The sequence below is a fragment of the Prionailurus viverrinus genome, chromosome A2 (assembly GCF_022837055.1).
Source record: "Prionailurus viverrinus isolate Anna chromosome A2, UM_Priviv_1.0, whole genome shotgun sequence".
NCBI classification, from domain to species: domain Eukaryota; kingdom Metazoa; phylum Chordata; class Mammalia; order Carnivora; family Felidae; genus Prionailurus; species Prionailurus viverrinus.
Genome location: NC_062562.1, coordinates 30,186,977 through 30,201,135, shown reverse-complemented (window position 1 = coordinate 30,201,135; position 14,159 = coordinate 30,186,977). Strand labels below are relative to the sequence as shown.

Here is a 14,159-nt window from a genome sequence, read left to right as displayed (position 1 = left end):
ACTTAAAAAAAAAAAAAGAATGTGCTTGGGGAGCCATCAGGAGGCTGACTTCTTCCAGTGGAACCAGCCTACTCAGAGAGGTCCTCCCAAGAGAAGTGACATCTAAGCTGACACCTCAAGGGACAAGAGGAATTTGTCAGCTAAATAGGGCTGGGTTAGAAGAGAATGGTGGTATCCATGCAGAGGAAGAGACATTTGCAAAAGTCCATCAGATCAGCAAGAAACCATCACCAAAACATCTAAGAAATGTGAAATGTGTACAGAGCAAGAAACTGGATTTCAATATGAGAGACTGGAGGGAGGTTGGTGGTTGGGAAGGACTCAACCACTCATAGAGAGAGATCAGGTGCTCATACTTTATGCCTCAACCTTCACACTTAGGTCAGTTATCTTATGCCGCCCAGAGTCATTAAAAACATTTTTTTTAACATTTATTTATTTTTGAGAGAGACAGAGACATAGTGCCAGCTGGGGAGGGGCAGAGAGAGAGAGAGAGACAGAATCTGAAGCAGGCTCCAACTCTGAGCTGTCTGCACAGGACCCGATGCGGAACTCAAACTCAAGAACTACGAGATTATGACCTGAGCTGAAGTCGTAACCGACTGAGCCACCCAGGCGCTGCCCAGAGTCATTTAGGCTGGAAAAAAGTATTTCTTTATCATTACCATCATGATGATTACAATCATCTTTACTTTTAGAGGACATTTAATAGTTTACAAAGTATTTTACATGCCTGATCTCACTTAAAATTTACAACACTGTGAGAAGCAAAGGGTATTGCCCCAGTATTCAGGTGAGGAAACTCAGGTTCTCAAAGAAAGGATACGATAATAGAATGAACAAGAATAATTACAAATATAGCCAAAGTCAAACACATGCCTGAAGAAGATGAAGACTCAAAGAAAAGTCATGTATTTCTACACATATTCCTTAGGGACTATTTTTTCTATTAACACGTGACCTTTTCTTTTCTTTTTTGAAGTTTTTTTACTTTGAGAATGGGGAGAGGGAGAGAGAGGGAAGGAGAGAGAGAGAAAGTGAGAGAGAGAGAGAATCCCAGGTAGGCTCCACACTGTCAGCCCAGAGGCCGAATCGCGACTTGATCTTACAAACCGTGAAATCATGATCTGAGCCAAAATTGAGAATTGAACACCTAACCAACTGAGCCACCCAGGGGACCGGACTTTTTTGTTTGTTTGTTTCCCCCTTACCTGGGTCAGGAAGAGATGTAAATCCTCTGGGGAACAGAGAACTAAGAACAATGTCTGTACTTGAGCATGAAGGCAGGATCCCTACCCTGGGAGACTCCCAAGTGCCAGGTGTAGCTGGGTATTAGGGTGTGGTTAATAACTGCCTGAGGCTGATCCTAGAATGCCTTCATCTACAACCTGGAGAATTCAGTTGGATACATGTAACTCTTCCAAACATAAGCAATGTCTATGGATTATGATTTAAGAAAAATGAGGAAGATTCTCTCCCTGCACCTCAACAAAAAACTCTGGAGAACCAACTGCCTGCAATTCTTTCAAGAGACCTTTTCCTGTAGGTTCCACACTGACCTCTCTGCAATGTTCTTTGAAATGCAGATACTCCAAGGGCAAGTTCCTGAAGAATCATTTATGCAATGATAAAAACAAATAAAGAAAACACAACAAAAACCCCCAACCATGACAGCATGGTATACAGAGAGAGGGGCTTAAAGAGGTACATGCAAGGTGAATACAGATTTTCTACTTCTGAATTTTGCCAAGATTCTAACTCGCAAGAGGTTTCCATAACGTTCTAAATTACCTTCCAATGGATTTCTACTTTCTCCTTTTTCATCATCCCCAGAATCACCCAAATCATTATCATTATCATCATCATCACCACCTTCATAATTTGTTGAGCGCTTTTTATAGCCCAGGCACCGTGCAAGGTGGTTTACTTTCATTAAGTCATTTAATCATTATGGCAGCCCTTTGAAGTAGGAGCCATTATCAATCCAATTTAGAGATGAGAAAAATAAAGTCTAGTGAAATTAAATAAATTGTCCCAGGTCACCATGCTAGTGAAAAATAAAATCAGGATTCAAATCCATAAGTAACATTTTTCTCTTTTTTTCTGTACTTACGGGGCCAAACACCAATGGTCTTAATAAACTTGGAAGTGCATTAAGTGATGAATCCATTAGCATACTGGGGAGTTGCTCTTTTATGAAAAGTGTATTTATTGATTCATATTCCAATCACACATGATTTTTGTCACTAATTGAGAGGCTAGAAAGTTATAATTAAATCCACATTAATGTAGCTTTGAAATTACATCAGGCCCTCAATGACAGATTGCTGCTCATAATTTAAATATCTCGCATGTTAGAATTCCCTGTCGTGTTTATACTTAGGAAAAAAAGAAAGACTTGTCTGACTCATGCACACAGATTTTTTTTAATAGAAAAAAAAAAAACGACCACAAAATGAGATTAAGTTATTGGCTTTATAATCATAGTCTTTTTCTATGTATTTTAAATGAAGAGATACTAATTTTTAATTAGAACCTATTCGACCTTGGTTAATTAATAACCAACATAAAAAATAAAACAATATAAAAGACAACTGATATCTGTTATATTCGTCTCTAAATGCAAACCCTCCTTGGCATTTTCAGAAAAGCCTTCAAAAATATATCTTAGTGGGTGAGATAAACACTGCAAATAGGATAGTATCTGCCTTTTAACATTTCTTTGAGGATTAGAGATAAGATACAGCAGGTGCCTGCCACACTGAACAAGGCAGAAAAGTGCAGCATTTAAGAGAATACATTTGGGAGTGAGAGTGCTCAAATCTTGGCTTTGCCACTTCCCACAATTTTGTTCTTGATCAGTTAGTTAAGTCCCTGCACTTCATGGTGAAATGGAAATATTAGTCATATAGATTTTAATGTGCTGAGGTATTGAAAGCACTAAAATATAGCACCTCACATGAAGCCTGCATGAGAAAGGTAGCTCTCGTTCCTTTTCTCATTAAGTGTTCAAAATGGTGATACATTATGTTAATTATATATTATATCTTATTAACTATATTATTGCTTTATTTTGTTACTACCAATCATGATTATAAATGCTATTAGTATCAAGTAAACAGAATGTCTTCTGTTTGTTTGGAAAACATATTTGAGGACTTAGATTCAGGGATGAAGTTTATGCAAAGCAGGTGCCTCCATTTACATGAAGTAGTAGCCCCTATGGCTCATTGTCAGACACACTGCATCCCTGGATTGGCTGGCTTCCTTTGGAAAGGCAGAAAGGAAAAGCAGAATGGAAACGTGAAGTTCAGGGTTGTTGCAGAAATGGTATAGCACAGTTTGAGATGGATGTCAAAGATTAAGGATTAGAGGAATCAGGCAATTTGACCTAGCAGGAATTTCTATAGGGACAGAATCTGGACTTGCAGCATCATGATGCTGGAAGACTGTGCTGAATATCATTTGTGGAGCTGAAGTCCTTTTGATGCCCTTACATCTACACTAATTCTGGTCCTGGGTGATGGAGATGTGTTGGGGTCTGCCACATTCTAGTAACATAAATCCACAGGTGTATATTCAGAGCTTTGTAAATAGTACAGGGAAGAAAGAATGTGCTGATACTTTAAAAAAAAAAAAAAAAAGACCAAAGTCCAACTAGCAAAGAACTGAAGTAGCAAAGTAAGTGATCAGTGGAAGGCAGGATTCTATTAGTTTTCAGAGTAAGACTGAGAAATGGGGTAAATGTAATTTTTTTTTTTTTTTTTTACCATTTCCAAATCAAAGTTTAAGAGATTTGCTGGGTCTATTCTATCATCATGGAATAAATGAAACAGACCACTGGGATCAGTGTTATGTCCTGAATTTTGAGTTTGACTCAAAAGATAGTGAGAAGTCCTTGACCTCATTTAAGTAGAGATTAAGAATTGCAAGGTTTGCTTCAAAGTCTTTGAAATTGGCTAAAGCTTTCCCCTGAAGGCTTAGCTTTTATACATTATTTAAACTTTAAATCTACTATATCCATGAGCCTTTCCTAAGCAAAGAGCACATAAAGTGCATGTTTCACCCTAAGGCTATAAATCCAAAATCAGTGGATGTCTTTAGAAGTAACGCAACTTCATATGGCCAATCCATAGGAAATCATTCATAATATAAGTTATTTTAAAAAATTACAGTTGTGCACAACTGCAGACAAGTGACATGTCTGTGGTTCTTCCTGCAAAACATAGCTTTCCTTCGCCCCCTCCTCTTCCCATTGCACCTCAAATTACGCCCTTTGGAAAAAAATCAGTTTTAACGATTCCGTGGTACACATCTATGCTTTTCTCTGTGCTCAGACAAATCTGTTTCTCTTTCTCTCTCACACACAACTATATGTCCCCTTTTCTATTTTTTACAAAAATAGTATTATACTCTGTGCATTACTTTGAAATCTGATTGAATAAATTGTGGACTAAAAAAATGAAAGCCACTTGTTTCCATTTAATGGAACTTAATTAAACTTGTTTAATTTAATTTTGTCAAATATTAAGAATGAAACCGTTTTTGGGGGCGCCTGGGTGGCTCAGTCGGTTGAGCATCCGACTTCGGCTCAGGTCATGATCTCACAGCTCGTGGGTTCGAGCCCCACGTCGGGCTCTGTGCTGATGGCTCGGAGCCTGAAGCCTGCTTCGGATTCTGTGTCTCCCTCTCTCTCTGCCCCTAACCCACTGGCATTCTGTCTCTGTCTCTCTCAAAAAAACAAATAAACATTAAAAAAAAAAAAAGAATGAAACCCTTTTTTTTGCACTTGACAATTTTATCAAAGACAATGACATATACTGACCTTAAGGTCAATGCATATTAATTTAACTCATTCTTTTTAATGGCAGTATAATATTTCATAACATATATGAATCACACACTAATGATTTTCCTATGAATGGACTTACTGTTTCCAGCTCTTTCCTCTACAAATGATGCTGCAGTCAATATCCTTGAACATATATCTTTATATACACTTTTATTTATAAATACTAAAAAACAAAAGGATTATAGTTCAAAAATTTTAAGGAGCACCAACTTTAAAGCTGCTTTCCATAAAAAAGGAGAAACTGGGGTATTATTAGTGCTCTGTCATCATCAATTTTCACCTTTAGCTCATCACTTAACTGTTTACCAAGAACTCTGAAAGGCACTAGGGGGGAACACAGAGACAAACAGAACAAGTTTCCTGCTAAGAGATCACACGCTCTCTCATTGTCACTATCTCCCACAGAAAAAGATGGCTCAGAGAGGCTCCTCCTACTAATGCATACGGTAACATAGATATTCCTTCTCTCTCTCCACTTTGTTAAACTTGCTCAGTAACTAACCTTCTTCTATTTCTCTGCTTTCACCTCTTTACCTTAGCACTTATAAAAGGTAGATCAAGGGGCACCTGGGTGGCTCAGTTGGTTAAGCATCTGATTTCGGCTCAGGTCATGATCTCGCTGGGTTTGTGAGTTCGAGCCCCGCATCGGGCTCTGTGCTAACAGCTCAGAGCCTGGAGCCTCCATCAGATTCTGTGTCTCCTCCTCTCTCTGCCCCTCCCATGCTCATGCTCTCTTTCTGTCTCTCAATAATAAATAAACACTAAAAAAGGTTTTCAAAAAGGTAGATCAACTAACTTCTCTGACTTTTTAAGCTTTGTTTTGGTTTGCCCCCTTGTTTCTTTTTTGTTTGTTTTTGTCCCTTATTCAGGCTCTCTTCCACAAAGAGAATGTAGTAACTGATCTGCAAGCATAAGCTATTCCACCTTATAGCCTTAGAGGCCTAAAAGAGAGAAAGACTATAAATATTTTAGGTGTAATAAATGTTCTACTAATCCTTTCCCTCTCCCTTTCTCTTTCCTTCTCCCCCCCCCCCTCTCACCACGCACATCAAGAAAAAAACAACTATAATGCAGTGTGATAAATGCTCATGAATAAAATGTAATGGAAGCCCAAAGAATGGGAAGCCCAAAGAATTCTGTTTGGGGTAGAGGAAAGGAAAAGGAGGCAATATAAGACAACTTCCTGAAGGTAATATTTAAGCTGAGGTTAAAAGACACACATTTTTTTCCAGGCTTGGGGTGTGAGGACGAAGGGAAACTTAAAGTGCTTTTGAGTTTTGGAAGAAACCTGGATAGCTTAGGGTAGTGGTCCTCCAGCTTAAAAGTGCATAGGAATTATCTAGGGAGCTTGTTTAAAACGCAGATTCCCGGGCACCCATCTTCCCAATATTGTGAACTGATATCCAGAAATCTGCATTTTAAACAAATTCATCCAGGTTTACTGTACTTGGAAACATACTGGTAGAGGCTGTGTGGTGAGTAGTGACATGGAATGATGCTGTCACAGGACTGAAAAGAATACAGATTAATGTGTCAGGTAAATGACAATGTGAGACAATCAGAGATACCAGAAAATTGATGTCAACTCTTTGAATCTTGTTTTGAGACACAATGGCTTGGCAATGGAGTTCTGATTTTGATCAAAAACCCCTACTTTTCCACAGGGAATGTTTATTGAATGTCTGAATGAATGAATGAGGGCAGAATTCTGAGAAAGCGACCGGAAGCCTCCCAGACCATGAGCCCTGCTGGCTTTGTTTAACCTGGCTGTAAGGGCCACTGTTTTCTAATGGCCATCCAGAACCGCTAGTTCAAGCTTTCCAAATGCTGTCTTGATGTATGTCAAACTGATAACATTCCTGCATTTTAATGCAGGTCCACAAACAAGGCAAACGTGATTACCCTGTAGATCATCCGTGTAAACGCATCACAGTTGTGTAGCCAAAGCCACACGCTAGCCCTCGGAGCTAAGATCAGGGAGGACGGGGCACGCTCTTACATAATTTCCCAGCTAGTCAGTGGTAGGGCCTGTGATTAATGCTACATGACGGGCTTTGAACTTTCTGTCCAGATAGGTCCGCTTGCCTCTCAGAGCTCCTAGCAAGAGAGAACGTGCGACCTGCAGATTTCACTCTGAATAACCATCATCCCAGCCAACAACACCAACACTGCTCTGTGGCCCCGTGAGTAGCTGTTTCTGTGCCTCCCTGCTTGTCAACAGACAGGTTGCCAGAGGACTGGCAAAATGTTTTTTTTTAATAGGGGTACAAAGCCAAAGAGTAACAAAACTTCGGAGAGCCCAGTGGCTGAAGAAAGCTATACCAAGAAGGCTGGGGGCATCGAGGCGGGGGGGGGGGGGGGGGGGTTAGGCTGTCCTGGGAAAAATCATTAGAGTCCTCGAGGAGTGGCCGGGGTAGAGAAATTATAACGTGGAATGAAGAACTCGTGCTGTCTCCACCAACAGCATTCACAGCCTGGAAGCGCCTCGCTGGAGCTCCCGCAGGGCGGCTGACCACAGGCTTCCAGCATCCCAGTCCGGGCGCAGAGCTGCCTCAGTGCTGAACAACTTTCGAGCTCCGCCAAGTGGAGGCCCAGCCTTCAGAGAGTCCCTCCTCTCCAGCCTTCACCGCCCCCCCCCCCCCCGACCCCGCGCAGAAGTGCAGGTGAGGCCCGGAGCCTCACCTCCACCGGCTCCCCTTCCCACCTCTCCATCTCCCGGGGGCTCCCGACAGCAGCCCCTGCGCGCGTGCGAGTGGGAGGAGAGAGGACACCTCGGGGCGCCTGCAAAAGCCCGTCCACATTCCCGCGGCCAAGCTGGGTCCCTCCAGCCGGTCCCCGCCAGCCCGGAACGGCACCTGCGGAGTGGGGAGGTCTTTGGAGCGGGGGCCGAACCCCGGGCTCGCAGCGGAAGCCAGCGGACGGCGCCCCTGCGGACCTCGCCTCACCTGACGGCTCGCCGCCCGGCCCCCCTCCGCGCACACAGCCCGCACTCACCAGCTCCAGCGCTCGCAGGAAGGCGAGGGGCTCCTTCAGCGCCCGGAACGTGCCCGCGGAGGCCAGCTTTGGACGGGCCAGACGAGAGAGAGAAAGAGAGAGCGTGAGGAAGGGGCTGGGGCGCCTCTCCGGACCGCGGGGCGCCCCCCACCCCTCCGCAACCCAGGTCCGCCCTACCTGACTCACGGGGTCCATCGTCTCCTCCCTTTCAGATGAAGTTCGGGGGCCGCCGACGCGCGGTCCTCGGGGCCAGGAGCCCCGCGTCGGGAAGCGCCGGAGGGGCGAGGCCCGAGGCGTGCAGGCGCCGGCGGGGGCCGGGGAGAGCGGGGCCGGCGCGGGCTGGCTGACGCTCGGCCCGCCGTGCGCTCCGCCAAGCCTGCGAGCCCCGGCTGCTAGCGGAGGCAGCCGGGCGGCGGGGAGGGCGCGGGGAGGGGGAGAGGCGGCGGGAGGGGGAGCGCCCGGGGAGGGCCGCCATTGGCCAGCTGCCGCCGGGAGGGGAGGGCGGGGGGCGGGCGAGGCCGAGCGCCCCGCTTCGCCGTGCGTTCGCCGCGCGCGCCCGCTGCCCTCGGGCGCCCGGGAAACTTCGAGGCCGGGGCGCGGGGAGAGCCGGCTGGCTCCGTCGGCAGCACGGTTCCCAGACTGAGGACGGGGGCTCCAGGTGAGAGAAGGGCACCCACCCCTTACCTGGGGAGGTGTGTGAGGTCCGGTGACTTCTGAACGCCGAAGAGAGCCTGTTGATTCGTTGGTCCGCACACCCCTTCCGGGGGCGCCGTCGGCGCGGCCAGGCAGCCCCGGTGCCGGGGTGCAACCGAGAACGGGGCAACGCGGCCCCTGCCCCCAGCACCAGGAGAGGGCCGGGACCGACTCACGCGGCCGGAAAGGGGGGGGGGGGTCAAAGTCAGCTTGAATAGGGGACTGTGCGCCAGCAGGCTAATTCTCGAGGCCACTGTGTGAGGTCATGCCCACGTTAAAGGTAGAAAATAGGCTTACAGAGGCCGAATCAGCCAAGGTAACACAGCTCGTGAGGGGCCAAACAGGGATGGAAATTCAAGTTCCTCTCAGCTCATGCTCTTCCACCGAGACCCTTTGGCGAACAAATAACCCCCAATGAAGCTCCTCCGAATTCATCCTGTAGTTGCTGAGTCCTTGCCTCCCAAACTCCTACATGGGCTGCTAACCTTGCCCGAAATAATAGCTAACAACAACCAAACGAGTTCCTTCTGTGAGTCAGAAATTGCGCAAAGAGCTTTATAAACAGCATTTCACATAGTCACAAAACCCCCATGGGTTACTACACCATTCTCATTTTAGAGGTGAGGAAATTGAGGGCCATGGAAGGGACGTGGTCTGCTGTAGTTTAAACAGTTAATAGATGACGAAGCCAGAGCTGAATTCAAAAGGGCAGTAAAAGAGAAGTGGGGTAAGGGGTAGAGGGGAGGAAGAAAAAAGGAGGAGGAGGAGAGGGCTTAACCACTCAGTCATGTTGCTGATATGCCCCTTCCTTCTCACTCGCTTTGGACTGGATTCCACATATGAAGTGGTCTCCGGGCAACACAGATACCCCATCTGTTTACTACGAAGATTTGCCAAAAAGGTTTGGAGTTTGTGTGTGTTGAGGGGCGGGAGGGAGTGACTAATAGTTAAGAGTGGGGGATGAAAATGGAAATGAGTAGTTAGGAGTCTGCTAAGGGGAGCCCGCAGGCCAAATATGGGTAAGAAAGAGCACATCCAGAGTAGATGCCCCCCCCCACCCATGGATTTTGTTTGAGAAGACTAGAAATTTCGTAAGAACTCCAAAGGGCCAGTTGCACCATCTGCAGTCAGCCAGTTTTGTTCCTACTGCTCTTCCTACATACACAGTCTAAAACAATTGGAAACAGTTGTTTCAAAAATAAGCCATTATGCAACTTAACAAGGGGAGGGGGAGAGAAGGCACTTATCAAGTACTTAGTATGTGACCTGACATTTATGTATATAATCTTGTGTGTGAGGTTGCTTAGCCTCTTCAAGACCTCACTTGTTTTAATCTGTAAAATGGAGCCAACAATATCTACCTCGGCTTTTTGTTACCAGGACTCAATGAGACTTCGTAGATAATGTATCTAAGGCAGTCTGGCACATCATAATCTCTCCACATGTATTAGTTATATTTCTCAGTGCCCACACTAATTAACAAAAACAAAAAGCAAAGGTGAAAGTTCAGAGGTTCTCCACGGAGCTGTGGTCAGCTGTAGCACAGTCTTGCCACTCTCCGCAGGACCCCTCCTCTACATAGCCCTGCCTTTTTGAACTCAGGAGCTGCCATTTTATTTGCTTTGGCCACTGAAATATGGGCAGAGGTGATGTGTGCATTCTGGGCAGGAGTTTTCAGAACCGTTAGAGATTTGCCATCTTGTTTGTTTCCTTATACCACCACGAATACAATTTATTACACAGAGGCTACTCTGACAGCCTGAGTCCTGGCATAAGACTGATGAAGACCAGGGGCACCTGGGTGGCTCGGTCTATGAAAGCATCCGACTCTTGATTTCAGCTCTAGGTCATGCTCTCACCGTTTGTGGGAGCGAGCCCTGCACGGGGCTCTGCGCTGACAGCACAGATCCTGCTTCATGTTTTTTCTTCCTCTCTTCTCTGCCCCTCCCGTGCCTGTGCTCGCTGTCTCTCTCTTAAAAATAAGTAAATAAACTTAAAAAAAAAAACATATTGATGAAGAGCAGAGCAGCAGCTGGACTTTATGAACATGGAACCGAGCAAGAAATGCTTTTGGGGTTGCAAGTACCTGAGACTTTTAAGTCTTTTGTGACTGCAACGCAATACAACCTGGGGTGATTCATACGAGGATTCACACAGCTAGGAAGTAACTGAACCGTGATTCTGCCTGAATCTGTATGACCTCATTGTCCTTGCATCCTTGCTCTTTCCATCACAGTCAACTAGCTTATGGCTATAACATCTCCTGCTTAATGATGATAATTGTAATAGCTTATATTAATTCAGTTCTCAGTGCATGCCAGACATTGTGCTGAGTGTTTTAAATACATCATTTAAACCTCACCTCAATCCCCTCTTTTATGGATAGTGCATCCAGGCTTCGAAAGGCTAGCTACCTTGCCCAGGGTCATCTAAACATAAACATCTAAATGTGGCTCTTTCGACAGAGAGAGTGATTCATTTACGCTGTTGCCCACTAGCATTTCATTTGAGCCGGGGAGTGGACACAGCTGAAGTGTGATTATTGAGCCTGTCCCCCTAGGTCTTTCTTCACACCCAACATCTCTCCTCGCTAATATGGTGGCAGATTTTTCCAGTCCTCCAAACACCATGTGAAGGAAGCCAGAATCGTGGCAAATGGCAAATGTGTCATAGCTTAGACAACAATTACACATTGTCACAGGATGCTTTTCACGTTCCGGAAATGTATGAGCTTCCGACAGCTGTATCACCAAAATAACCCAGAGTTCGGTATCACATTTGCAATGTTAAATGTTTCGTAGACTTTGGGGTTAGAACCTCTGTCTTCAGACCCAGAGATAACAGTGGGTTCCCTAAAGAACTAGGCTGGGAGAAGTAGGAGGGATGGTATAAACACTGCCACAATATCATTCTCAGTGGCTGAGGGTGACACCTTCTCTTCTGCCACAAGACGACAAAAGATAACTTCTTTCTTATTATAACGGATTATTGCATTGGCTCAACAATCATGTTAAGTAGGGTGAGGCGTAAGCAATCCATTTTAGTGGCCTGTATTGGTTATGTAAATCAGTTTCCAAATTCTTCTTTTATTTTCGACCAGGGACTTTGGTTGATGAAGACTTCCTTTGATGTGCCAAGGCAATTCATTCATTTACTGCCCTGGTTCTCAACAGAGGAAGGTTTGGGTCCTTCCCTCCCCACGGAGACATTTGGCATTGTTTGGAGACACTTTAAGTTGTCACAACTGGGTGGGGGAAGGGGGGGTAGAAAGATGCTATTGGCACCTGCTGGCATCCAAAGTGTCGTGGCCAAGGATACTGCTCAACCTCCTACAATACAAAAGAAAGCTGCGCACAACAAAGATTTTTTCAAAAACTGTCAATAGTGCCTCCGTTGAGAAACCTTGACTTAACAAGTTAGGACTTCAACAAGTAATTCAACAAGTAAGGACTGCATGCTTATTATGTGCTAGTACTGTTCTCGGTACTATAAAGAGCTTGACAAAATCCCTGCTTTCACAGAGTTTACACTGTAGTGGGATATATTAGAAATCCAATATGTTCCAGGTCAACATGTGGTAAAACAAGCAAATAAACAAAATTTAAGTTATAAAAACGACCATTTTGACTCTCACAGGGGATCAACATTACAAAAACTGAAGTACCAAATTGCAGTAGATGAACTTGAATTATTCACGCAATTGAATCTTGCTCTCAATAACAGGGAATAAATAACATGCTTGGGTTTCATCTTCCTATATCTCTTCTGGCAAAGAGGAAAAAGTAATTTAAAATTTTATCCATAGCACCTTAATACAGGAGGAAATACTATCCATATGTTATGACCTTTAAAATACCAGAAGTAAGTAATGAGTGGAAGTCAAATGTCATATATTGAACTCTCTGCTTATGCCGCTAACCTAAACTTTCCAAATCTTTCCTTGACTAGTGAGTACAAAAGCAAAAGCCCAATGGCATGTCTCTGTAATTATTTGCTTATAAATTTGGCTTGCATGGGGCTGGTACACGGTCGAGGAGTTGGTGTGGAAATATTTTCAAGAATTCGAATTTTACAATAAGTGGCAGCAATATCTGTCAACACACAGATCAAGTAAAGCCATCTTTATGTTTCAGTCTTACATGGCTGCAATATAGGGGCATTTGGGTGGCTCAGTCAGCTAAGTGTCTGACTCGTGATCTCGGCTCAGGTTTTGATCAAAGGGTTCTGAGTTCAAACCATGCTTTGGGCTTTGTGCTGGGCTTGAAGCCTACTTTGAAAAAACTGGCTGAAATACAATATACAAGGATGTGTGCATGTTTACTTGGCTTGAAACTTCATCACAAAATAAGATTTCATAGGCATCTATGGAATTACTAGCATTCAAATAAGATCATTCTTTTTTATGAAATGTTTACTTATTTATTTTGACAGAGAACGCGTGTGCATGCACACACACTCATTGGGGTAGGAACAGAGAGAGAGAGAGAAAGAAAGAAAGGAAGGAAGAAAGGAAGAAAGAAAGGAAGGAAGGAAGGAAGAAGAAAGAAAGAAAGAAAGAAAGAAAGAAGAAAGAAAGGAAGAAAGAAAGGAAGGAAGAAAGAAAGAAAGAAAGAAAGAAAGAAAGAAAGAAAGAAAGAGAATCCCAAGCAGGCTCCATGCTTAGCATAGAGCCCCATCAGGCTCCATGTCAGGATCATGATATCATGACCTGAGTTGAAATCAAGAGTCAGATGCTTAAGTGACAGCCACCCAGGTGCCCCAGGATCATTCTTAATTAATAGTCATAACTGACAGGGGCACCTGGGTGGCTCAGTTGGTTAAGCATCCGACTCTTGGTTTCACTTCAGGTTGTGATCTCCCGGTTCGTGGGTTCGAGCCCTGCGTCAGGCACTGTGCTGATGTTACGGATCCTGCTTGGGATTGTCTCCTTCTCTCTCTGCCCTTCCCCTGCTTGTGCATGCTCTCTCTCTCTCTCTCAAAAATAAATAAACATTAAAAAAAATCATAACTGATGCAAAAATTCAAATGTCAAGACCGATGTGGACTTACATCACAAAATGCTTTCACTATTTCTATTTGCATCTTTGTTTTTTTTATTTTTTTATTTTTTTTAACGTTTTATTTATTTTTGAGACAGAGAGAGACAGAGCATGAACGGGGCAGGGGCAGAGAGAGAGGAAGACACAGAATCGGAAGCAGGCTCCAGGCTCTGAGCCATCAGCCCAGAGCCCGACGCGGGGCCCGAACTCATGGACCGCGAGATCGTGACCTGAGCTGAAGTCGGACGCTCAACCGACTGAGCCACCCAGGCGCCCCTGCATCTTTGTTTTAAACAAAAGATGTCTGTGTAAATATGGCCTGGCTTGAACACATGCAAATTTAGAAGACCAAAATGCATGTCCAAAGATTCACCATTGACCTCAGGGGATACGAATTGTAACAGTAATCATGACTCTCAGTATTAAGTAGATGTTGGATAGAATGCTAAGTGCCCCTATTGGCATAACTCAGTATCCTCATCAACCTCCTAAGTCTGTATCACTTTCTTGCCTTGTGTAGACAAGAAAATACAGGCTCAGAGAAATGAAAAATCTCAGCTAAGCTTTTATAGACAGTAAAC

General features: G+C 44.5%; 1 protein-coding gene across 1 annotated transcript in view; it reads right to left on the bottom strand.

Moving 5' to 3' along the window:
- The window catches only part of SYNPR (synaptoporin), a 310,558-nt gene extending 302,517 nt beyond the window's left edge, over positions 1 to 8,041 (bottom strand). Inside the window, exons 1-2 of the mRNA XM_047849818.1 lie at positions 8,024 to 8,041; positions 7,847 to 7,912 (exon numbers count right to left, since the gene is read on the bottom strand). Of these exons, the coding sequence (XP_047705774.1) occupies positions 7,847 to 7,912; positions 8,024 to 8,041 (84 nt within the window). The remainder of the gene's footprint in view (positions 1 to 7,846; positions 7,913 to 8,023) is intronic.
- Between the last annotated feature and the right edge of the window lie 6,118 nt (positions 8,042 to 14,159).